This window comes from Astyanax mexicanus, chromosome 6, assembly GCF_023375975.1.
Source record: "Astyanax mexicanus isolate ESR-SI-001 chromosome 6, AstMex3_surface, whole genome shotgun sequence".
In the NCBI taxonomy this organism is placed as follows: domain Eukaryota; kingdom Metazoa; phylum Chordata; class Actinopteri; order Characiformes; family Acestrorhamphidae; genus Astyanax; species Astyanax mexicanus.
Window position 1 is genome coordinate 16,030,989 of NC_064413.1, and position 26,681 is coordinate 16,057,669.

Sequence of the window (26,681 nt, forward strand, 5' to 3'; positions counted from 1 at the left end):
TAAGGTTGCTTACCATAGCTGGGTAATTTACTACCACCACTAGAGTAGTAGAAATGGGCATTTTGGACATTGAAACACACATATATATATATATATATATATATATATATATATATATATATATATATATATATATATATATATATATATATATGTGTGTTTCAATGTATATATACACACTGATTAGCTACAGAGTAAGACTTGCTGCTTGCCTACGGTAGTCAATGTAAAATGATTTAAAAGCCCTAACTTTGAGGCAAATTATTTTAATGCTTTAATACTATACCATGTTACATAGATTATGAACAGAAATACATAGAACTCATATATAGGGATATTTTATTTACTTAGACACTCAACATTACTTATACAGCAGAAAAAACTGCAGTTTATTTCCTGCTTTCTTCACTCCTGTCCCTCTGGAGTTCACAAACTTGCTGTAAACATTGAGACAGTCTGCAAGATTGTGAACCCCATGAGAGATAATTATAAAAAGCGTTACTTTTTAATCAGTCGTTTCCAAGAAAAAGTTTCCCTGCGAAGTTTCCCAAACACACCGCAGAGCAGTACTAAGCTGCTCTTTAAGCAATGGTAGGCATTCTAGTGTAAAATTAGCCCAATCTACCAGCCTCTGATTGCAGCTTAACAAAACCTAAGACTCCTGCTGTGAGTGCAGGTCACATTTAGTCCTCCTTCAAGATTCCTTTACTTTTCTTCTTTTTTTAAACATTGAACAGCCTGGCAGAGAACACCAGGGCTATTTATCCAAGTGATTTGCCATGTCCACCACTTTCTCCTTCTCCTTCTAACTATGTGAACATACAGGATGAATTCAGGACAACCAATCAGCTCCACTACACTTATAAACACATGCAGGGGTTGGACAATAAAACTAAAACAAACTGACGGACAGTTCTGGTGGAAACAGGAGAGTTGAGGTGCACATTGAATTCTGCCGTGATTTGGGCAGCCGTAGTTTTATGTTTTTTGGATACAATCCGGGTTAGCACCCGAACATCCCCTTCAGACAGCTTCCTCATGCGTCCACAGTTAATCCTGTTGGATGTGGTTGGTTCTTCTTGTTGGTATGCTGACATTACCCTGGATACTGTGGCTCTTGATACATCACAAAGACTTGCTGTCTTGGTCACAGATGCTCCAGCAAGACGTGCACCAATTATTTGTCCTCTTTTGAACTCTGGTATGTTACCCATAATGTTGTGTGCATTGCAATATTTTGAGCAAAACTGTGCTTTTACCCTGCTAATTGAACCTTCACACTCTGCTCTTACTGGTGCAATGTGCAATTAATGAAGATTGGCCACCAGGCTGCTCCAATTTAGCCATGAAACTTCCCACTCTAAAATGACAGGTGTTTCAGTTTCATTTTCCAATCCCTGTACATCTAAAACGCAAAAATCAAACACCATTAATGCAATCTGAACAGTAGTATGAATCCTATTGTACTGTCCTAATGCGACCTGAACTGTGGCAGAGACTTTCTTGAACACACAATACCTAAATTACCTAAAAATACTTAAAGATTTACTGTTTGTTTCTGGGTCTCAGGAGGATATAGGTGATTGAAGACAAAGCGTCTTACTGACGCAGATAGAGAGACAGGCAGAATGGAGTCAGCAGGACTGTGACTTAATCTCACCTTTGATTAGGGTCAGGAACTCTTCGTGTTTGACGCGATTGCTCTGCATGTCAATCTTGAGTGTAAGCAGGAGGGTGAACAGGAACTTGTGCTCCTCATACAGGCCTCTGGCTGCATAATTGTGCACCTCGTAAGTCATGTGCTCAATGATGTTGCCAATCCGCTTGCTTGTAATTGGACTCTTTGAGGACCTGTTAACACAAGATCTTGGAGTTAAACAGAAGCATGCACTCTAATTTAAGAACAAGTTACTGTGCTATGCTACATGTAGGTGATACACCAAAGTCATGCTGCTGTTAATAAAGCTAATACTAAATAAGGATGGTTTGAACAAGATAAACATTAGTAAACTGAAGCAGATAATAAAACGTTGTGGGTACCACTTTAAAATAAGATTACCCTTATAAAGGGTTTATAAATGGTTTATAAATAAGTGTAGAATCACTATTTTGCTCATTTTCAGCTCACTGTTGCCATTTTCTATTTATCCATTGTCATATATTTACAGTTTATTAACTGCTTATTAAAATCTTTTAAAGTATTTCCAACCTAATAAATAACCAATATTTAACTCCTTTATAAAGCATTTATGAACCCTTTATAAGGGTAATCTTATTTTAAAGTGGTAACACAAAACAAATAGGAAATAAGGGTGCCTAATAATCTGTGCACCAACCAGTCAGCCATAACATTAGTACCACCTAATATCAACTAATATTAAACAGGTTCTCTACTAGTGCCATCACAACAGATCAGAAGTCCACATGGGCTCTGAAAGTGTCAGTTGGTATCTGGTATAAAGTCCTAAAAATCTCACACCAGAAATCTTTTGGAGTTGCACTGACCCAGCTGTCAAGACATCACAATTTGGCTCTCGTCAAAGTGGCTTAGCTCTTCATTCTTGCCCATTTTATTGCTTTTAATTTAGTCAGGCTTACCTGGCCAGCGACAGGTCGAACAGGCCCAGGAACTGGCGCAGAGAGGTCTGGTACATCACGTTCACCATGCTCATCTCTGTGATCAGGAAGTACAGGATACTGCCTCTGGTTGCAACTACACACAAACACACACGGCACAGCAATGTGTTCAGTATCTAGTAAAGAACCTGGTTTCAGGAAAGATTAATAAACAACATTTAAGAGATTTTCTTTTCTTTAGATGCTGTGAAAAAACATTGCTGTAAATGAAAGATGGAAGGATCTCCTTAGCATTGTTAGCATTAACCATGTTAGAACTTGGTTTATTAACAATTTATTCTAATAGTCCCTTATAAGTTATCTACAGAAGGGCGCCAAGTGCTCCCTCAGGCTGAGTGCTGCCACTATGATCAGGAGATCGCTGGTTCGAATCCTGTTCATGTAGCTTGCCATCAGCTACCAGAGCCCTGAGGGAGCACAATTGGACTTGCTCTCTCTGGGTGGGTAGATGGCGCTCTCTCCCCACATCACTTTAAAGGGTGATGTCGATCAGCACAGGGCGTCTGTGAGCTGATTTATCAGAACCGAGTCGATGTGCTTTCCTCCGAGTGCGCTTTGATGCAACTCAGCAATGCTGCATCAGCAGCAGTTCAAAAAGAGGAGGTGGCTGACTTCACATGTATCAGAGAAGGCATGTGCTAGTCTTCACCCTCCTGGTGTGTTGGGGCATTACTGGTGATAGGGGGAGTTCTAATGAGTGGGTTGGATAATTGGTCATGTAAATTGGGGAGAGAATTGAAAAAAAGTTAACTGTAGATGTTTAAATGATAAACCAATAAGCATATTGTTAGTACTGGATTTTTTTGGTATAGCTTTTATTTAATTGGTTGTTAAACAGCAAGTTCAGTTGCATTTATTTATAATTTTAATTTTTTACATCACAAGTAATGCCCCAAACACCAGGAGGGTGAAGATTAGCACATGCATCCGAGACATGTGAAGTCAGCTACCGCCTCTTTTCAAACTGCTGCTGATGCAGCATTGCTGAGTAGCATCACAGCGCACTCGGAGGAAAGCCCAACAACTCGGTTCTGATACATCAGCTCACAGACGCCTTGTGCTGATCGACATCACCCTTTGAAGTGATGTTGGGAAAGAACGCCATCTACTCCCCCAGAGAGAGCAAGGCCAATTGTGCTCTCTCAGGGCTCCGGTAGCCGATGGCAAGCTGCATGAACAGGATTCAAACTGGCGATTTCATGATCACAGTGGCAGTGCTCAGCTTGCTGGACCACTCAGAGCCCCTTTGGACATGAATTTAACACCTTTAAAATGTGCCTCCCCAATTAAACTAAACTATGACTGATGTTTTTTTTTTGTTACCGGGTCGGTACTCCTCTCGTGCTGCATTGATTTTGACCTCGGTCTCAGCAGCTATCTGGAGTTTCTGGGTAACTTCCTCGGCGGTGCGTTTGGTGTTGCTCAGCACAACAATCAGACTCTCATCATCCACCAGCGAACCCTTGGTGCTGGTCAACCTGTAGAGCAGACTGTCCTCCAACTCCTTCATCTTGCGCTTGTTGGCCATCACGTCCTCGACCAGGTCCATGCGGTCCTTCTCCAGCTCCTGAATCATCAGTTACAAACAACAGTCAGCACAGACAACTTTCTCAAACTGTAAGAACACCAGTTACAGAATATATACTACTCTGGATTTACATACAGCTTTCTCTGATTTTGCTATTTATAGGTATATGTTTGAGTAAAATGAACATTGTTGTTTTATTCTATAAACTAGGGACAATATTTCTGCCAAATTCCAAATAAAAATATTTTCATTTAGAGCATTTATTTGCAGAAAATGAGAAATGACTGAAATAACAAAAAAGATCAAGCAAAGCTTTCAGACCTCAAATAATGCAAAGAAAACAAGTTCATATTCATAAAGTTTTAAGAGTTCAGAAATCAATAATCACATTTTTCATGCATCTTGGCATGTTCTCCTCCACTAGTCTTACACACTGCTTTTGAACTTTATGCCACAACTGGTGCCACAATTTAAGCAGTTCAACTTGGTTTGATGGATTATGATCATCCATCTTCCTCTTGATTATGTTCCAGAGGTTTTAAATTATTTTATTAAAATTGTATATATATATTATTTCCAGAGCTGTTAACTGAATATAGAGTAAATTGTTTTAAACTCTATGCAGATGTCTTTTAAAGAGCACATGGAACAAAATTAAACCTTGAGAAACATAAAACTAGTAAAATTAATCCAATTTAAGACAAGGTGCTGCGTAACTACGAATCAGAGTAGAAATTATGCACCAAGTAAGGAGTCAAAGAGGGTGAATGAACAGCAATAACGTTAGCTCTCTTACTAGAATCTCCTCAGTTATTTGACTTTCTTCAAACCTTTCTGAGAACCCAAACCTCTCCTAACAAATGCAGCACTTTTACAAATGATGCCATCATATAAAGGAGTGGCATTCAGAGAGGGCTAAATATAAAGGCAGTGAGGTGATGCCACCAATAGCAGGTCATTTAGGCTGTCCAGGCCGCAGTCAAGAGTAAACTGCCTTAATAACCGTCATTACCCTACATCTATAATCTATCACCACTCACCCATAATGCATGCCTGCATTTCTGTTCCATATGGCAGCTTCTCCATTTGGGATATTACCTTCTAAAGGCCTTTTTCAACCTTTTCACTCGCCGTAATAAATGACCTAAGCGCAGCCACTCTGCCAGGATGCAGGTGATTGACCTGTACCAAGGCAGGCAGTGCATGGGCATTGCAATTCAGTGCAGGTTAGCTTCAGCTCTCTCTCATTACAGCTAGCATGAGAAGGATGCTGGGCGTAAGCCTCTTATTCCAGAATGACTGAAATCAGAGGCCCAGCAGTGAATCTGCATTGAATGGCCCTACATCCCTAACCCTAACCCTAACCCTAACCTCAATTTTCCCTCTGCCCATTCGACTAACAGGCACTATTAAGGCCTGACAGACTGTTCACAGTCAATAAACTGGTGCAGGGAGGGCCTGTCAGTAACAATGAACCTGTGGATGGTTTGCACTCCGCTACGTCCGGTTTGAGTCACTGAAGCAGGGCTTTTTATGTGTCTCACTGGGGCAGAAAACAAAGTGCTACTGCTGGACAAATCAAAGTGTTTCAGCACTGAATACTCTTCCAGATCTGGTGCACAAAATCTGATGTCAATGTTTCATTTATTTATTTTTACATAAAAAAAGAAAAAAAAAAAACTTTGGTTAAATTCCAAAATGGTTAAAGTCCAAAAGAGCAACTAACTAGCCAGCATGGCACGAGATCTCGCGAGATTAATAGTGACGATATTTCTCGTCAAGCTTTAACCTGTCTCGCGGGGAAAAAAAAGGTTAGTGTGGACTTTTTAAGCGGGATCTGGCAACACACGTAAAATCAGCGCCCCGGGGGGGAGGGGGTGGAGGAAATACGTTCTGTCAATACAAGCCCACCGAGCGCCGCAAAACCAGCAAGCTGACTGGCTGTTTCTCCTGAGAGAAAATGTATTTGGGGCTTTCATTTGGCGCCCCGTTTAGTGCTGCGCCCCTATGCGTCGCATAGGCTTCATACCCCCTTTTTAAGTTGTGTGTTTGGCTGTATTTTAGGACATTTAGGAGAAAAAAAACACAAACCATAGTCTTAATATGGTTGTGCTTTGCACTTATTGTTTGCACTATATAAGTCCTAAAAAAGTTTTTTTTTTATATTTTATTCTTATTCTTATTTCTATTTCTTATAGAATCAATGTGTGAGAGAAACCAGTCTGTTAAGTTTGCGTTATATGATTTTGTCAAATAAAACTCTAGTTTTCAAGCCATTTTTCATTTTTTGACGTTTTCTTAAAAATTTTATTTTTAAATCTCGTCTCGTTCTCGTGACCCCAGTATCATGTCTCGTCTCGTGATATTAGTGTCTCGTCACACCCCTAAATCTGTAAGCTAATTTAACAGAACTGGCTACTGATTAGTTTTCTCCTCCAATCATGTTCAGCTATCTGATAAGGTTACATTAGTGGTGTCTTTAAAAAAACACAGCTGGCTGGTTTCATGTGTCTTGCAGCAAGCCCTTACCGACCTTTAAGCTCCTGGTGCTGGTGGTAGTATGTAATGGGGTAGTTCTAGCTACAGTATTTGTTTGGAAACAGCAATGACTGCTCTTGAAAGAAAACCAAGTACAAAACTTCCTTTTCAAGGTCTCATTCCATCGTTTTTTTTTATACTTTTGAAATTTGTAGCTGCGATCTTTAGTAAGTAAAAGTGCTCAGGTGTTTCTATTTAGCCCTGCTTTAGCTCACTGAATTAGAGGTCTCTGAAGAAAGGCAGGATTTCAGCTCTTGCTCATGAATATTCATACATGCAAACACTCAGTTTCAGTTTCACCACATCGAAGCCGCAGATTCCGCTCTAAAATCCGACCCGAATGGCACCCACTTCTGTCCGGTGTTCTGTCGAGTTGTGTTGCCTTGTCAAATCGTGCTTCCCTAGTGTATATTTAAGGTCTCGGTAAAACACAGAATCAACCGGAGATCCGATTTAAACCTATAGCTACTTACACAAGCTAGCTAACGCCAACTAGCTGGTGTAAACAGAGCTGTAAGATCTTTGGCTAAAGAGACAGTGTCGGCTCTACTGCAGCCCGGCTTCAGCTCTGTTTGTGGGCGGTCCCGAGCCAAGGTGGCTTTTCTTTTACTAACTACTAAAGACAATGGAGGTTGAAGAGGAGTTTCATAAGCAGCATCATATACAACTCAGAGAGACCTATTGTATTATACAAAGAACAAGAAAAATGAGATTTTAGCACAGTGGATTTTTGTGCTCTTTCATTGCAAAAAGATCTAATAAAACAAATAATAAAATAGGTGGTATGGCAGATATGTGTATATTAAATCTTTCAATCTCATGATTTTGAAGATCATGCCTCCAAACGAGAAGTAAGAAACCCCAAACTAAACTTCTCTATCTCTACTGACCCAAAACTGACACAAGCTATCTATCATCATGATTATGCTGTGATCCCTGCCAGTCCTCTGATATGGACATATATTCGCAGGGCACATTCATTTACCCAGGCTGGGTTTTCAGCAGCCAAAACATTTCCTAATGACTGAGCAGCCAAATTTACAATGAAAGGAGCACAAGAACATACTTAAAAATGTCTTCACCAGAGGCAGTTGCTAACCCAGTCTTATGCATGACTTAACGTAGCAATCAGCGCTCCTTAATGCTGCGACTACAGAGCCATGGATACAGTTCAGTCCCCCAGAGACAGAGAGAAAACAAGATAAAACTCTAGCATCTTATCTGGGTTGAAGAAATGTTAGTCTGAAAATAAGAAACTTCATGAACTGACTGTTCACAGCCACAGACGTATCCTACCCCTTGATAGGAGCCACGGTAACAAGATTCACATTAGCTGTCAGTAACTTTCATGTTATGGCTGATCAGACTAAGCATATACAATTATTTTTTATTAAATTGTAAAAAGACTACTTTTGGTTAAGCTGTGTAAATCAATTTCAAATTCAGTCATTTAAAATAGAATTGAATTGAACATTTCAGAAACAATCTCAAGACTCTGATCTCAGCATCCAGGATTCAGCATGTTGGAAAAATATTCCAGAGGTTTTCAGTTTGGTAAAATCAAGGAAAAACATCATAATTTAGTGGTCTCTTATTTTTTTCAGTGCTGTATATGCTAATTTGCATATGTGCACTGGATAAAGCCATCTTAAATTTATGGCATTTTGTTGACTAATTAGAATCAGCATTTTTCTTTTAATCACAAATTAGCCCCAAAAAGCTTTTAGGCATTGATTAACATAAACTCAGGCTGTAAATGATACATGAAAAACGTGATCTGTAAAAACATTCAGAATATATCTAGGGATATATTTTTTTCATTTCACAGTTTTTTTACATGGAAAAAGGCTACATTTGAAAATAATGTTGCTTTAGAATATGTTTTACAACTTTTACTACTTACATAAACAAAAAATCACACAAATGTGTATTTGGATGTTTTGTTTTTTGTATTCTAAAACTGTCAGTCCTGCCATTGTCTGTCTGTCTGCCTGCCATGGACTCTAATTCACTCAACAAAGACTCCACTTCCCAAGATGCACCTGCGTCTAAGCTCCCGGACATGCCTGATCACTTGATGCTTCGGTGATCTAACTCCCCGGACTTCTAATTATTTTCACCTGGTCCTTCTAGTATAAATAGCCCTCTATTTCAGTCCCATGTTGACTGGTACTGAATCTATTTTTAAAAGCTCTACTACCTTGTGTTTCTTTTGTGCTTGCTTCTTTGTTTACCGACCCATTTCTGTATTTTCGACCACCCCTTTGACTTGCCCTTCTACTCTATCGTTGGATATCCTGTGTATGATCTCCTTGCCTGCTTACTCTGGTATGGTCTTTGTCTCTACTACCCTTTTGTTACTGATCCTGCCTGTCCCTGACTATTCTTATAGATTTATTTCTTTACTTAATAAACTACTGTTTGGTATCCAGTTGTGTCTGTTATATGTGGCCACCAAAACAAAAAGAGGTCAGTTATTAAGGCAAAACAGCCCCAGGTACTGTGGTAGTAATTGTATTACCCTTCTCCTTATGTAAATAAATAATATATCATATGAATAGTACTTTGATTGTGGAAGTGGGTCTGTAGGATGTTGAACTCTTTATGTTAAACCTGTAGCAGCAAAAAAAGACTTATGCAAAAGTTCTTCTGCTCTCCTGAAAAGACTGTTTTTTTGGTTTCTAGCCTAAAAAAAAGGTCTAAGACAGTAAAAACAGACACAATCTGCTGACAGACTCAGTATTGAGTTAATTGACCTGTTTCTCAGTGAGGATGACCCTGCCCAGCAGCTGGTCTTCCAGGCCACGCATGGTGACGGTGAAGTCGATGATGGAGGTGCGGGCGCTGATCTCTGGGGTGTACGCCGGGTTGGGCAGCTTTGTGGTCACATACAGCCGGAACCCCTTCATAACGTCCACCTCCTTATCGCCCACTTTCACCTGTTGCGAGTGAAAAAAACAGAGACAGAAAGAGAGAGAAAGAGAGATTAGAAGAGAGACAAGCTGGCAGGGCAGAGCTGATTTATATGCACAGTGGCTGGCAACTGCAGATTGGATAATGGCAGTGTGTTCTGCGGTAGCTGAAACCTGATTGTTGGGGAACATTGCAGGAGCTGTGTAACTGTGTATATTTAGCCACTTTACTTTCCTGCAAAGTGCAAATTGAAAGCACTTGGACTGAGACATCCACGTGAAAAAACTAATGTAGAAAAACTATGTATGTACAAAATATACAGCATACTATCATACTGTCGTACTATCAACTTTTTTGGTGTTTTCTGCCTGTGTTTTCTTTGCGCCGTTTTTCTGCGCTAGAAATGCGCACTCTCTCCGCTTTTAGACTCTTTGGCCTGTTTTTCTGAGCTAGAAATGCGCACCCTCTCCGCTTTTAGACTCTTTGGCCCGTTTTTCTGCGCTAGAAATGCGCACCCTCTCCGCTTTTAGACTCCTTGCCCCTTTTTTCTGCGCTAGAAATGTACACCCTCTCCGCTTTTAGACTCTTTGGCCCGTTTTTCTGCGCTCGAAATTCGCACCCTCTCCGCTTTTAGACTCTTTGGCCCGTTTTTCTGCGCTAGAAATGCGCACTCTCTCCACTTTTAGACTCTTTGCCCCATTTTTCTGCGCTTGAAATATGCACCCTCTCCACTTTTAGACTCTTTTCCCCATTTTTCTGCGCTTGAAATATGCACCCTCTCCGCTTTTAGACTCTTTGCCCCGTTTTTCTGCGCTAGAAATGCACACTCTCTCCGCTTTTAGACTCTTTGGCCCGTTTTTCTGCGCTAGAAATGCGCACCCTCTCCGCTTTTAGACTCTTTGACCCTTTTCTGACACCTAGCGTTCAAACTTTGAATCTCACATTATAAAAACCTGCTTAACAGCGGGCCAACTTTCATTCTATTTCTAAAATGCCTCCGTAGTTTGGACACCCCTGCTCTAAAATATCGTGCCACGCACCCCATTCCCATTATATATCTACTAGAGACAGATTATATCTATCTAGTATAATTTATTTTACTTTAATCCTGGATATATGAAGATATTTGGAGTGCATTACTATTAGCATTATGACATTCTGGATCATTGACTTCTGTTAAAATCTGATAAAATTCTTGTATTTTTTAATATCTCACTTAGGGGCGTGCAGTATTATATTGTATGTAATTACAAACATTTTTTTTTTCAATTTTCTTGCAGTGTATAGGTTATTTTTGCAATATTTTTAAAGTGTTCTGTAATATCGCCAAGAGTATCGTTATCGCGAAAATACCATGAAATATCGTGATATTATTTTAGGGCCATATCGCCCACCCCTCATTGTTATAGCATGCAATTAATCTAAAAACTTTAAATGTATTTTTTTTTAAAACACAAATTAATCACATTATTAAATTTGGCCCCATCTGCTACCAATAATTCTCTATTTTAACAAAGCAGTTTTATTTAGCAATGTAAGCACAGCATTGCTACTGTCGAATAGATATTTAAAATTTATGCTGAAATTAAATCTCTTTCACTCATTTTCTCTCTCTCTCTTTCTCTCTCTCTCTCTCTCTGTCTCTCTCTCTCCCTCTCACACACACACACACACACAGACACACTCTGACTGAAATAGGAATGTGAGCCCTCAAAATACTCAACCCAAAGGCTGTTTACGGTTTAAAGAGCCAATCAGCTTCCTGGCGGGGAAAGCCCCACTCATTAAGGAGATCTGCGCAAGCACAGTAGCCATATCAAAAGCCAAAGAAATGTGCATCATGAAGCCAAAAGCTACAAAATATTCATGAGTTTTTTTTATATCAGATTCGATTAAAGATATAGTATATGTTTCTGAAACTGTAATCCAACATTTTTTTTTTTTTTAGTGTTTTAGTCTCTGTCTACTCAAACAAATAGGAGGAATATACTAGTCTTGTATGACCGGAAATAACTGCCAGGCTACATTGCAAAGACGGCCACAGAGTGAACTAACTTGCATCTAAGAACTTTGGAGGAACTTTTCCTTATTAAAGCTTTCTCATATTAAACCCCTTACTCAGCACATTAAAGATTCTCAATTAATCAAAACTACTCTGAGATATTATAATGAAATAATAATAAAAAAGAACTCTAGTCTGCCAGACACACCACACTACACTATTATTTTTGTCTACTACTCCAAAATATAGGGAAATACCATATATTTTACATTTTAATCATGATTTTAATTATATAGCCATAATTAAATCACAGAATATTGTTGTGTTAAATACAAAAAGTGGCAATAAGGTGGCATCACTAAAATAAATCTAATTCAATTTAGCCAGTCTAACACTAAGGGCTTTATCTTACACACTGCGCTATATTACAAGGTGCGTTATGATGCTCATAACTATCTTACACCCCGCCAACAGTCTATTTTCACACCTTTAAAGTAGTGTCAGAGTTTAGGAATACATCTATACAAATGGACGTGGTGGTCTGGAAGTGAGGTGTGTTCAGGTAAATTTATGACATGTTTATGTCTTTGTAGCGGAAAAATCAGGTGCGCCACTGACTGAAATGAACCTAGCTGCAAAACAGAATAAAGAATAAAATAACTTTGCTGTTGCCTTAAATAAGCTGCTGGTGTGCTTTCACAGCGTGAACAAGCAGGCCAGTTTCCGCTGCTGAGACGTGCAAAAGCAGCACGCTGTTAAGATATCAACACGCCAAAGTCAGAGCTCACCTGCCTCTTACATGGAATGGCAAAGTGACTTTCTGATTGTGTGACTTACATGTTACACCCAAAACACACAAATAATTAATTAAGAAAATAAGTACATGACTTTTGTGTGTTTTAAACTGTGCAAGGTGTATTTTTTGTGCCCTTATGATACCAAAAACACACTGACACGCCCTAAATCCAGCTGGGTGGTGAACAATTGACGTCTCGCCAATAGATCACTAAAATAGGACCCTGATTCTGTTATGTACAGTTAAATAACAACTGTTAAAGTTAGTCTTAAGAAGAAAAAATGTGTGAATAAAGACTAATAGGTATAGAATTCTGTTGTGATTAATCCGATTTTTTTTACTTATTTGAGACCGCTATAATAATTACTAATAACAACCATAAAAAGCAGTGGTTTTACATTACTGTTCATTAAAACATCTTTAAAGTTCTTCTTATGAGAATCTAGTGTTATTTATAGTTATCAGTTATCATATCAACAACTGGTTTGGTATATCAGTGCTTAGTGATTTTAATCAGATTTTAGAGCTGCTGATAAAATTGAACATATTCACACACTGGCTGGGATCTGAAACTTAACTTCCTTCTTCAGACAAGCTCATGAATGAATTGAATATCTGCCTCAGTTTAAATAACAGTAGTATAGATAGAGTATAGTTTTTCAGGAAAAAACACTCTTATTTTTGAGATTTGAGAAATGGTTCTGAGTAATGTACTGTACACAGGTTCCTAAAACTTTTTCACAGTAATCTCTCTAAAGGCCTGTCTGTGTTACGCAGCCTGAGTCTCCTTCCACACTACCGGACTCCGTTTCCCAGAATCCTATGTTTTATGACGTCACCGTCAGTCGCTCTCCTTCGCCCAATCACGTTACGCTATGACGCTCAGATTCACCTGTGTTCTGAGGAAGTTCCGGGTTATGCTCATCATGTTTTGTATTTAAGGCTGCATTATGTATTCTATCGTCGCGAGGTATTGTCGACTTTGGTTGCATACTAAGCGTTTCTCATGGTTTCTTCTATTGCCTTCTCGTTACGACCCTCTTTTCTGGTTTATCGGTTTATGTCTCTTGTTTTGCCCCTTTTGGATTTATTGCTCGGTTGGACTGTCTTCTGGTTTCGAACTCGGACTGTTTATACTACTACGGCTTTGGTTTTTGGTGAGACAATAGTTTGTTTGGTTCTAACATCTGTACCATCTGGTTATCTATCTGTAAATAAACCTGTTTGTTCATTTTACTCTGCAAGCGTCGCTCCACTCTGTCTGGCGTTACAGTCTGGATCAAAATAGTGTTTTTTTTTTGGCAAGTGGTGTGACAGTGTGACGCAATAACAACGCAAAAGGGCGGTGCTAGCATCTCCCAAAACCCCACCCCCTAAAATGAGCTATTAAAATCTGAGATCAGGTGTTTGCACCTTCCGTATTAATAGAGCTGCGACTAAACCTGTCAGAAAACACAGATCTCGCCGCTCGCTCGTTATTTCCGGATCCTTTATTTTTGATGTGTGAAGTAGCTGTGGCGGGTGCACGTTAACAGCGTCACGCGTTTGTGAAGGCCTGGAGAGATCCGATAATGAGCCCGAGGAAAGCGGCGCTCGGGAGAGCGAGCCGACTGTCAGTCACCAGCTTGATCCGTCCCGGCCGAGGACGCCTCGGCCAGCTGCCGCTGTCAGCGTAATGAGGAACTGACAGTCTATACCCACTCGACAGCAACAACTAGAGTCCTGCACTCTTTCCTTCACAACTTCACTGTGTGGGTCTGTTTCCAGCACTTGTCTCCTCTCTTGATTTGCACTTCTGTTCGAGATGCAAACTAACTAAGAAATATTTTTATATGTATGTGAAAACGGCGCTTTCTGGCCGCTCAAGTGTGATACATATAATTTGTGTGCCACAAATAGTCTTCATGCAGAGATACTCAACATAGAGAAAACATAATTAAAGCCTCTTTGAGCTGCAGTTTATTATAATTCAGCATTTCCAAATACAAAAGAAGCAGAGCAATTATGTTGACTAACATTTTGGAAAAACTAATGATCACGTCCAATAAAAGCTAATTTAGGACCTAATATATAGTGTGGGTTATATTGCTTAAAATGAGAATCTTTTTCTGGTCTTAATCATAGCTTTTTACAGATCTTATGCTGTCCTTATTAAACACTAATTATTAATTCTTTGGTTGCCAGGTTTGTAAGAAGCATTTAGTTGCTTCTCTCTCTCTCTCTCTCTCTCTCTCTCTCTCTCTCTCTCTCTCTCTCTCTCTCTCTCTCTCTCTCTATATATATATATATATATATATATATATATATATATATATATATATCAGTATATAAGTGCAGTGCAAATATTTAAGTGAGTAGAAGATCACAATTATCGAGATTATAAGGAGTTCTACACTCCAAATTACGCACGATATATGAGGTAAAACAATTTGAGCTCTTTGAGTCATATGATCCAATAGCTGTATGACGTGGGTGTAGGTGTATTTTAAGAACAGTTCTGTTCACACTAGTTAAAAGTAAAAATCTAAAATCTGCTGAGGCTTAGCCAACCCAGAGTTGGATTTTTTTTTTTTTCTGGACCTGGACAAGCCAACTCTGTGTATCTGTGTATTAAGATTTAAATAGGATCTCCGGTGGATTTTGTGTTTTACAGAGACTCTAAAACTAGGTCAGTGGCTAAACTGCACTTAACAGGACATTATACATGTTGTAAAGTAACATATAACATTGTAATTGACTCTTATTAATGTAAAAAAAGTCTTTATTTTAATATGTTTCTAACTATTTTCCATCTCACATCCTCGCAGTGCTGTTAGTCAATCGGATGCAATGTTTTTCCATGCATAAATATTCATGAACAAGAGCTAAAATCCTATCGTTCTTCCACCTCAACTCCTCCATTGGACTAAAACAGTGTTATAACAGATCACCGGAGCAATTTTTTTTCACAAAAAACAGGTCACATGGCATTTATTCATACTAGAGACCACAATCAGACGTTTTAAAATGAATAAACGATAAAATGATGGAATGAGAACTTGAAAAAAATGTAAATGTTTGAATGTACAAAAAAAATGACAGTACAACAACATGCGTGTCTTAAATTATTATAGATACATACCTTATACGTAGAGCCAGTCTTGATGAAGTTCTTCTCCAGGACGTTGTCCAGAGCAGGATCCAGCTCCTCGCCCACATCCTCAATCAGCAGGGGGCGTCCTAGAGACAGGCTGTCTTCTAGATGGTTCCTGAAGTACTTGTGATTCAGCGAAGTAATCTGTGACAACAGCAAGGCCTCATGACAAAACTCAACTGAAGTACCGTTACTTGGAAAAGCTCTTACCCGAGACAAAATGGATTTTGCTGAAAAAAGCAGCCCTATCTCTGCAAGGGCATTTGACCTCTGTAAGAGAGCCCTGGCATGGATTCAAACACAGCCAAGCGAGACTGGATGTTAGATAAGTTCTAGTGACCCTGAAAATACATTACATTAGATGGATCTCAAAACAAAGCAAAAAGTTGAAGAGGGAGTTTGAAGATTTCCTGGCTCACTATGTTCCTTGTATGTACTGTTAAAGAAAATATATCCCCCTAAAACTCAACAATACATGCTGCTCTTTAGTCTTAAACTACTTGAGCAGATAATTTACAAAATGTGTAATTCTATTGTTATCATACAATTTTTAAAGTGACCTCCCTTTATAACTGTTATTTATATATATATATATATATATATATATATATATATATTTTTTTTTTTTTTGGTAAACACTTTAATAAAAAAATGGTGTGTTTATAAGTTAGAAGCTTTTTTAGTCATGATAAAGTCTGCAAGCAGGGACTGAGTTTCTTGGTATTGATGTATAACATTTTATAAACACAGCTATTAATGCCATATAATCACAGTTCATGATGCATAATAAACATGGCTATAATGAATTATACATTTTTATAAATATGTGTAGCCATGTTTATAATGCCTTATGAATGCATTATAATGTGTTATCATTATGTTTATAGAGTCTTATAGAGAAGGATGTACAGTCCTACAGTAATCTGCACAACGTTCAGCCTCTTCAGCTAAATCAGGCACGTTCTACATCACGATTCTCCTTTCCTCACCTGAAGCTCGTTCTTGGCCTCCTTATTCCGGATCCAGATCTTGCCCTGAGTCTGTGGGTCGATGAGCAGTGGGAAGCGAGCAGCTTTTGTCACTATTATCCCGTTCTGAATGGACAGGTCGTCGTTAGGCAGTCCCTGGAGGTTCCACTCGCTCACCGTCGGCGCGTCAATCAACATCTCGGTCAGGTTGAGATTGATCCCGAAGGGAATACACCGGGCCCTCATCTCTTTCTGCCAGTCACTGAGCAGAAGGTTACGGAACTCCTGGTTGAAGGGGCCGGAGTAGGACAGAAAGGCGGTGGCGAGTAGCACATCCCCTGATGAAGAGAACATACATCCTTGTTTTTTTACATAAAGAAAATATGCACTTTTTTATATGCACTTATAAAATAAAAAATAAAAGTCAATTGATTGTAGGCAAATAATAAGTCACTTCAAGGTTATGGTCAGAGCTTAAGCTCAAGCTATAACTAAGAGTCCTTATCTTGAAAAAACACATTTTTTACTCACAATAAAAAAAATGGTTTAATATAACATTTAAATTGTAGTTAAATTATAAAACAAAACTGTTTACTCCCCAGTAGACAAAGTCTAATTATATAAAACGTGCTGTACAATCAATTGCCCTGTCTAAACAGTCAACATACAGATATTAATCTACAGAAACTGCCCATTTTATTAATTGTTTTAGTAATCTCAAAAGATGTATTTTTTTATCTCTGTCTATTCTGCTCATTAGTTAGTAAATACCATACTTAAAGTCACATTAACAAATATAGCCAATTTAATTCTAATAGATAAAGACAGTGTAAAATGGTAGTGTATATATATATATATATATATATATATATATATATATATATATATATATATATATATATATATATATATATATATATATATAGCTCTGGAAAAAATTAAGAGACCACTTCAGTTTCTGAATCAGTTTCTCTGATTTTGCTATTTATAGGTATATGTTTGAGTAAAATGAACATTGGTGTTGTATTCTATAAACTACAGACAACATTTCTCCCAAATTCCAAATAAAAATATTGTGATTTAGAGCATTTATTTGCAAAAAATGAGAAATGGCTGAAATAACAAAAAAGATGCAGAGCTTTCAGACCTCAAATAATGCAAAGAAAATAAGTTTTAAGAGTTCAGAAATCAATATTTGGTAGAATAATGCCGGTTTTTAATCACAGTTTTCATGCATCTTGGTGTGTTCTCCTCCACCAGTCTTACACACTGCTTTTGGATAACTTTATGCCACTCCTGGTGAAAAATTCAAGCAGTTCAGCTTGGTTTGATGGCTTGTGATCATCCATCTTCCTCTTGATTATATTCCAGAGGATTTCAATTTGGTAAAATCAAGGAAAAACCTCATCATTACGTGGTCTCTTCCTTTTTTTCAGAGCTGTATATATAAGCTGATAAAAAGGATAAGATGTTAAATAGAGGCCGCACCAACAAGTCTCTTGGTCTGAGCAGCGAACTCCTTGCTTTGCTCAGTCCAGCGAGCCTTTTCTCCTGCCAGTCCGCTGATCAGGCTGGAGGCTGTCTGCATCTTGTGTCTGCAGCGTTCTGCATCCTCCAGCAGCATCTAACAGAGAGCGTGAAAGAAAAAGAAGAAAAGAAAGAGCAGGAAGACTGTTAAAAAAAACAAAAGTTGCTTATCATTATTCAGATCGTCAGCACGTGAGAGGGGGGTCATCCCTGCAATTTGATTAATTACAATTAGATTCACTTTGAAAAAATAACTGTTTGCTAAAGCGCTAAATTCAACTTGTGCTAGCAGCAGCATAAACAAGCTTAATTTAAAATCAACACTGAGAGACCAGTCAGCCAGCGGCTGTTAATCACACAATTATCAGCTAATGAACGCGATGCTAATACAGCTGATTATACTTTGTGAATGGGAACATTGGAGGATCCTTGGCCCTATTTTTAGCACTTGTCTAATTTGTGAAAGAACACACAGGGAAGATGGAGTGATTCATTAACAAGATGATTCGGGAATCATTTACAAGATCGCTGATCGCCTTCATTTTTATGCAGAAATGCAAATGGAAGGTTTAGTTCGCACCACAGGCACCCAATTAGAGCCCATTCACGTTTTTTTTTTTTTGCCATCAGGAAAAGAGCTCAAACTTTAATCAAAAGTATACAACTTTTGAATCCATTAAAAATAGATTAGACTGATGTACAAAAATGTAAAATAACCTTTTACAAAAAGCTATTAAGTTTATTAAGCTATCAGTTTGGTGGACAAGAATACATTTTATTCCTGAACTACAATTTTCTTTAATTGGACAATTTATTATTGTAGTTGTAGTCCAAGACTTGTCTTTATCCTAATCTAGGGATTACAGGACAGAGATTAAGCCTAGTCCTGGACTATAGAGCACAGTGATTGGTTATTCTCCATTTGAAGGAGAGTCTGTAGTATAGGACTAGTCTTAATCTATGTCTGTGAAAGTGCTTTTATGAGTTGGTCTTGGACTACACAGAATTGTGATCAAATAAAGGGAAAATACAGTTTATGACCTGGCTTAATTACACTAATGTAAACTTATTTTTTCTTTTAACAGAACATTTCTCTTCAAAATGCTGTGTAGCCCAAGAAAATCAACTCATAGTTTTAGCCAGAGACTGTAAAAAAGGTGGACGCCGTGTCGTCGTTCCCATTCATTCAATGAAAATGAAGTCAAAATCTTCCGCCATGTTGGCGATCCTGATACCCGAGTCTGCGCAGTAGAGACCAGAGGAGGGAGAAAGACTGTGGTTCTTCAAATGACTATACTCATTTGAATAACCCCGCCCCTGAGGGCTCCCTCGAGGTCACAGGCTGCAGAGCGGAGCAGAGCTGACGGTCTGTTATTGGTCCCGTCCATAACCCCTTTTACAAGCCCTTTTACAATAACCACACCTTTTTTGAATAGAGCTGAATAACGTTTTTAAAAACGAATTCTGTATATAAGCAGAGGTTACACTAGCTGTTGCATTTAAATAATGGAGGTAGAATTACAGTATATTAGAAAAAAAACGTGATTGAAAGTTGTTCTGTTTTGACATTGAAACCTATGGGGATGGGTGGGGTTACACAGCTTTCTGCAGCCGAACAGCAGGGGGCGTCCGACCTGTGGTGGCTTCACTTTTGAGAGATGATGCTCTGTCCAGCTATACACAGTCTATGGTTTTAGCTAATTAATTTAGCTTCAGTCTAAGTCTAAGCCTAATCTTTGTGTTTAACCCCTTAACATGCCTTGACCCGTATAAGGGCTACATGTGTAGGTGATACAAAACCCTTTTGTTTGCAGTAAAATAACTTATTCACAATTAAAAAATTTAGGGGATTTGAAATCTCCAACAGGACACGTGGAAAAGCTGACTGTTCCTTTTCTACTCGCCTTAATATTTCCAGATCAGTAACAAGAATCAACACAAACTCTGCAGGTTTGAAAATAGACGTAAAAACAGGACAAACAGAACGAAACTAAAGGTTTGAAGGACATGAACTGTTTGATTTGTTTTCAGGAAAATATTGATTTTAAAATAAAGTTCAGAAAAGAGACAATTTTATGATTTTATTCATTATATTCTGATATTTGCAGATTAACTTAAATATTTTTTCATATTTTCTGTTACAATTACAATTATGATTTTCAGTCCTGTTCCTTATCAAATATGAACGCTTTTTATGTATTGCTTCAATAGAAATCCTCAAGATTTAGTGCTTTAATGTCAGGCAGGCAATTGATAAAGTCATGGCCTGTTAAGGGGTTAATACATTGGTACATCAAAGTCAAAAGTCAAAGTCAAAGTGGTTTTTATTGTCATTTCAGCTATATACAGAGTACACAGTGAAACGAAACAACGTTCCTCCAGGGACCATGGTGCACATAAACACAGTGTAGACAGAACAATAGTGCAACAGTACAAAAGTGCAGACAGACAATACAACACAATACAGACAAAGAATAATAAATAACAAGACAGTGTGCAAATTATGCAGTGTGCAAAAAGTGTGCAAAAAAGACCAGTGAGGTAGTAATTACCTCTATTACACAGTGTGCAATAGAGTCCAGTGAGGCACAAACTAGGACTTAATAAATAAAATGCTTTTGCTTTTGGTAACATACCTGCTTTTCTGTCACTGCCTTCTCGTACTCTGCCTGCACCACATCCAGCTCGGCCTGCTTGGCATCCAGCTCTGCCTGGGCCTTCTGCAGATCCGCATGTGCAATGGCCAGTCTGTTCTCCTGCACCACAAGGTTAGCCTGAGAGAGAGAATTGAGAGAAAGAGAGAAAACAATGTTAATAAATAATAATCAGGCAAAAACATCTATGACCACCTTAAAAAATGATGTGCCCTGTTCCATAGAAGCTCTTCTGTCAGTCTGAATTAGATGAAATAGCCTGTTGCCCTCACGCATTGATGAGCCATGCACAACCAACATCATATCACATCACCAGTCTGTAGCCAGTTTGCTTAGACCACTGCCAGTAGATACTCACTACTATACTACTATAAATGATAAGCAGCTTACATGCTTTGGCATTTTGGAGATGCTTTAACCATCTAACAAATATCCCAGAGCTTGTAATGCACCATTGTTATGAGATCATCAGTGTTATTATGCCTACATTTTTCTGTTTTAGGCTTCTGTTTAAAATAGAATATTGTGTCATATTACTCATATAATGTTTGTAGACTTATAAATTATAACCCCAGTTTTTGTGTTCATAAACTTTTTATTGTATTACCTTTTTTTTAACTTGTAAAAAGCATGTTGTTTTGAAGATTGCCCATTTTTTGTTTGAGATTAACTTTGTTAACTTTTGTGACTCTTTCCTTCATATTTACTCATCCATATGGCGGAGCTAACAGCGTTAGGAACAACATGGCAGTTTGTTCCAGTGTTATTTGTGCAAATACAGTGGCTCAAAATGTGCTTTACCAACCAAACTAGCAGATCATTAAAGGTTACAAATAGGATAAACATTAAAGGATTGAAAATTTCACACTAAACTTTCACACTAAATGTAGGCCTGGTCTTTTATAGCCTGTCTAAACAAAATCCACAGGAATTTCACACATACTGAGGCGTGTGGTGCCAATATGTGGTGCTGGTTAATGTATATCGTCGCTGTCCAATGAAACACACTTATCTTCAAAACAGTAACTTTACAGGAGAGAGAAAAAACCTTGTAAACTTTTAATAGAAGTCATTTTAAAGAGTTTCTATTGGTCCGTTTATCAAAAAATTGGCACAGTGTAAGTGACAGTTTGTCTGTTCAAATTATGTAGTAAACTCAAAATCGACAAAAATGGAGATAATGTTTTTTTTTTATAGGACAGCGACGATATATGTATATATTTAAGTTGAACAAAAAAGTCCACCACTGAAAATTTCAAGCCTTAAGCAGGACCTGACCACTGATTATGGGCTAGAGGATGATAAACACAGATAAACTGTGCATCAACAGATGAACTATAGCTTTTAGCAGCAGATCTGTCAGCACCACGGACAGCACCAGCTTCGTATGTTCTACCAAAGAACACAAAATAGAGATTCAGGAACAAACATCACCATCTCACCTTCAAAGGCAGAACTTCTCTGTTGATGGAGAAGAAGGTGGCCATGGCTTTGGTCCAGGAGCAGAGCCCCGCCACGTTGCCGCACACCCGCTTGGCCGTCTCAATGTTGTAGTCAGGCATGTCAAAGTAAGGGGTGAGGAGCTCCACCACCTCCTCGTTGATGGTGTCTTTGGGAAATTGCTGGAGAGAAGGAAAAGCAATCACAGCATTGAGTCTGCAGTCAGATCGAGTAAAGAAAAGTGGGGCACAGACAGTTCTCTTCCTGTCTCCCAGGAGACGAGCTCTAGACTAGACAGGGGTTTTAGTTCTCAAAGCTGAAGTGGATACTACAAATGAACCGAGAGATTTGGGGCGGTAGTTCAATCTAAACTGCTTATCTTAACAGGTAAACCTCTTTCTTTACTGCATTTTCATCTAAAAAAAAGATGCCACAGAGAGATGAACTGTCAGTGCTTCTGTTTCCATTAATTTATCTCTTCTCTTGTCAGAAAGCATATTAGCATTTTTTGGGGGCTACTCTAAAGTGTTAAAAATTGTAAAAAAAAAATGTCAAAACATGAATGTCAAAACAAAAAAAAAGTTAATATACTGAGTAAATCAATAAAAAAATAAAATAAGGCGTTTAAATCAAAGCTTTGATTTGTAAATCTGAACTTTTTACTCCTTATCTGTGATCATTTAAGTCAAGATAAAGACATCTTTGACCAGGAAAGGCACTCACTTTATTAGAAACCTCTACCTTTAGCTCAACTTTTCTGACAATCTTTATTTTCACTTCAGTACACACTGTAGTACAAAATATCTTAGTTTTGGATGTTAATCTACACAGATTTCTCTGCTGCTGTGTGCTATTTAATGCTGTGTGTTAGCACTGGTCTGCTTTTTAAATCACGTCCTATCACAGGAATAGTGCACTATATTGTGTATTAACCGATGGTAACTTGTGCGCTGTTTCTGTGATAGGGAGGGAGTGATTTAGAACGCAGTTACAGCCACCGCGCTGCCCCCCTCCGCTCAGAGAACAGCCACTCCTGAACAGAGGCTGCGCTTCTGATTGGTTGTGTGTCTCCGTGTCAGGACCAATGAGAGTCACAGCCTCTGTTTAGAAGGGGTGGCTGTTCTCCAGCGGAGGGGGGCAGCGGCGCAGCGGTGTCTCTGAAACAAATCAATTGGCTTAATGACTCAACTCATAAATACGGGACAAAGCGTGTCCCGGATCAATTCAATACGGAGCGTGTATTTTGCCCAAATACGGGACGATTCCGTATTTTAGGGAACAGTTGGCAACACTAACTCACCTCTTAACAGCAAAACAGCTAGGTAATGCTAGTGCTAGCCATGGTTAGGAGCAGACTTTAGGCCAATAATACTTTCCTCTGAACCGCCAAAGAGCTAGCGCTGTTAGAGGGTAATGCTAATGCTGCTCCAGCAGTGCTAGCCAGGGTTAGGAGCAGACTACAGGCCGATAATACTTACCTCTGAACCGCCAAAGAGCTAGTGCTGTTAGCGGGTATTGCTAATTCTAGCCAGGGTTAGGAGCAGACTTCAGGCCAATAATACTTTCCTCTAAACCGCCAAAGAGCTAGCGCTGTTAGCGGGTAATGCTAATGTTGCTCCAGCAGTGCTAGCCAGGGTTAGAAGCAGACTACAGGCTGATAATACTCACCTTTGAACAGTGATATAGTGGTTAGCAGCTTATGCTAATGCTGCTCCAGTCTCAGTGCTGGAGAACTAAACTGAAACTCCTGTATAACTCTGTACTTCAGAGTGGCTTTACTGCTCTTTACAACTTGACTGGTAAAATTCATACATAAGACGCACTGGATTAAAAGGAGCACTGGCGATTTTTGGGGAAAATTAAAGGATTTTAAGTGTGCCTTATAGTGCGAAAAATACGGTAATTGGATGTTGGGTTATTCTCAGCACTGCAGTGACACTGACATGGTGGTGGTATATACAGGGGTCAGACAATGATCCACCAGTTAAAGTATTTTATAATAATGGGGTTTTGGAGACGAACTAATAAATGATATGTTGTTAACAGTATATTGGCCTATATGATAAGTGTGGCTCATCATGTGTCCAGTGTGGTTAGTAAAGGTAAGTAAAGGTTTCTGTGGGACATTGTGGGACAGTGTACATGCAATACCTGCATGGTGAAACTGTGCATAAGACATGGTGGTACCTGAAGACTCCCCAGGAAGTTCCCGGCCGTCATGAGCTTGAGCGACTCTTGCCAGGAGGGCGTGATGCAGTTTTTCTCTGGGTCGATCTTCACTGCGTTCAGCCTCCTCTGAAAGAGCAGCAGCACGCAGTCCATGATGCGCATAATCAGGTGAGGTGGCCTGGCCAGAGTACGCACTGTGGCGATGTCTGACGGCTTGATTGTCTGGAGAAAGAGACAGAAATAGAGAGAGAGAAATAGAGAAAGAGAGGCTGAGAGGAACAGACTGACATTCTGTTGACAAAATAGACACAAGTCTGTGGGGGACAGTTCTTAGAAATAAGTGAACCACCGCAGACAGTGGAGTCACGCCTGGTTCTGGAGTCTGAGCCAGCATCAGACAGACTTCACTGCCATGTGGGGACTTTGATGGATTAGCTGGAAAAGCGTGCTGTGGCATTTCGATGGCGCTTTATCGCACTGCACTCGCGGAAAGGGGAATGAATTCATGCAGGGTTAGTGGGTCATGTATTGATGTTCTATCATAAACAGTTGTGGGGAGAATTTTCTTAATTAAATACAGAATTTCTGTATCTTCCAGCTCACTGGGTGCAAAGGAAAGTCAAGGTGCTACAATTTAGCTGCTGAGGTTAATGAAGCACCAGTACTTGTGGGGGTAGTGTTGAATTAGATAAAGGTGAAAAAAAACACAGTAGCAAAGCAAGATAAGAACTACTATAGAAATTATACTATACTTTAGAAATATTTGGTGTAGAGTGGATGGAGTTAACCTTTACCACTTCCTTACACTCTTTAATGTGCCTCCACACATTGGTAGACTTTAGAGCTGGGCGATTAACGATTTTATCGATTAATTCGAATTTACAGTTAAAGAAGATGTGTTTTTATGAAAATCGATTTTGTCTGAGTTTTAATTTTCACCACCGACGCTCCCCTGTGGGCTCCCGTACTTCAGACTGAGCTTAGCCCCGCCTCTCTCTCCCGCGCGCACCCCCCCCCCCCCACTCCCCCCGTCCCTCTCTCTCTCCCTCCGTGATCTGGAGTTGGTTCGGTTTTGCAGCGTCGGACGTAGACCAAACAAATCCTCGCTGTAAGGTGTGTTTAAACCGACTGCTTCTAAACGAAGCAGCGTGACAAATTTATCTCTACACCTTAAACACAAGCGGAGTGGGAAAAGTCCTTCTCCCAAAGAAATGAACGCAGCAGCAGCACTAGCTCTCCATCCAAAGTAAAACAAGCCACTGTCCCTGACACATCTTCCAACCGTGTACCAGGTTCTGTATGCACAACAGTTTATGATTTTTTTATATTCATGAGAAAAGATCATCTCATTTTATAGAACACTTGCACTTATTTAAAAGCTTTGTTTTGCAATTCAAGCCCAACGGTGAAAACTCTTTACTTAATAACATATTAAATTGTACTTGTTTTCTATTTTGTAAGTTTTATCAAAAAGGCCACCATTTTATTTATTTCTACTTGTGTTTTAAGGGTGGGTTTATTTATTTATTTATTTATTAAGTTTGAGGGTGCATTGTGTCAGTACCTAAACTATGTTTAGCTTTCAAAAAGTTACAAGATGTTCTCACTGCTTACAATTGTTTTTTTTTTTTGCTTGTTTCTGGTTGCACTTTAACCACAAAGGGGACATTTAAGTGAAAACTAACTAAATAAAAACTAGTTTTTAACCATTTCTTTATCATCTTTAATTAGATTTTTAGTAGGGGAAAAAAATCGATTTAAATCAAAAATCGATTTATTTTGGGCCATATCGCCCAGCTCTAGTAGACATCCACATTTTTAGCTTTTGTTCTGAGATCAATAGTAGAAAAAAAAAGTTTGCTGCAGTAAAAGCCTCTATACTTCTTAGAAGGTTTTAAACCTGCCACTAGAACACCAACTGAGACTTTGATTGATTAGTTCTGGATCACAAACACTCTAAGGGCCCTATCTTTTACCCTGCGCAAGACATGTCACAAAGCTCATTGCTATCTTACAGCTCTGAAAAAAAAGTGACCACCTGAAAACCTCTGGAATATAATCAAGAGGAAGATGGATGATCACAAGCCATCAAACCAAGCTGAACTGCTTGAATTTTTGCACCAGGAGTGGCATAAATTATTCAAAAGCAGTGTGTAAGACTGGTGGAGGAGAACATGCCAAGATGCATGAAAACTGTCATTTAAAACCAGGGTTATTCCACCAAATATTGATTTCTGACTTCTTAAAACTTAATAATTTTTTTTTTATTTCAGCTATTTCTCATTTTCTGCAAACAATGCTCTAAATGACAATATTTTTATTTGGGAGAATTTGGGAGAAATGTTGTCTATAGTTCATAGAATAAAACAACAATTT

General features: G+C 38.8%; 1 protein-coding gene across 3 annotated transcripts in view; it reads right to left on the minus strand.

Moving 5' to 3' along the window:
* Window positions 1-26,681, minus strand: part of dnah5 (dynein, axonemal, heavy chain 5) — a 212,011-nt gene that overhangs the window by 25,390 nt on the left and 159,940 nt on the right. For all 3 annotated transcript variants that reach the window (XM_049480737.1, XM_049480738.1, XM_049480736.1), the window contains 10 exons: window positions 24,324-24,527; window positions 22,139-22,318; window positions 20,679-20,816; window positions 18,004-18,139; window positions 16,537-16,853; window positions 15,536-15,691; window positions 9,460-9,642; window positions 3,961-4,204; window positions 2,599-2,713; window positions 1,661-1,851 (listed from right to left, as the gene is read on the minus strand). In XM_049480737.1, coding sequence (XP_049336694.1) covers window positions 1,661-1,851; window positions 2,599-2,713; window positions 3,961-4,204; window positions 9,460-9,642; window positions 15,536-15,691; window positions 16,537-16,853; window positions 18,004-18,139; window positions 20,679-20,816; window positions 22,139-22,318; window positions 24,324-24,527 — 1,864 coding nt within the window. The remainder of the gene's footprint in view (window positions 1-1,660; window positions 1,852-2,598; window positions 2,714-3,960; window positions 4,205-9,459; window positions 9,643-15,535; window positions 15,692-16,536; window positions 16,854-18,003; window positions 18,140-20,678; window positions 20,817-22,138; window positions 22,319-24,323; window positions 24,528-26,681) is intronic.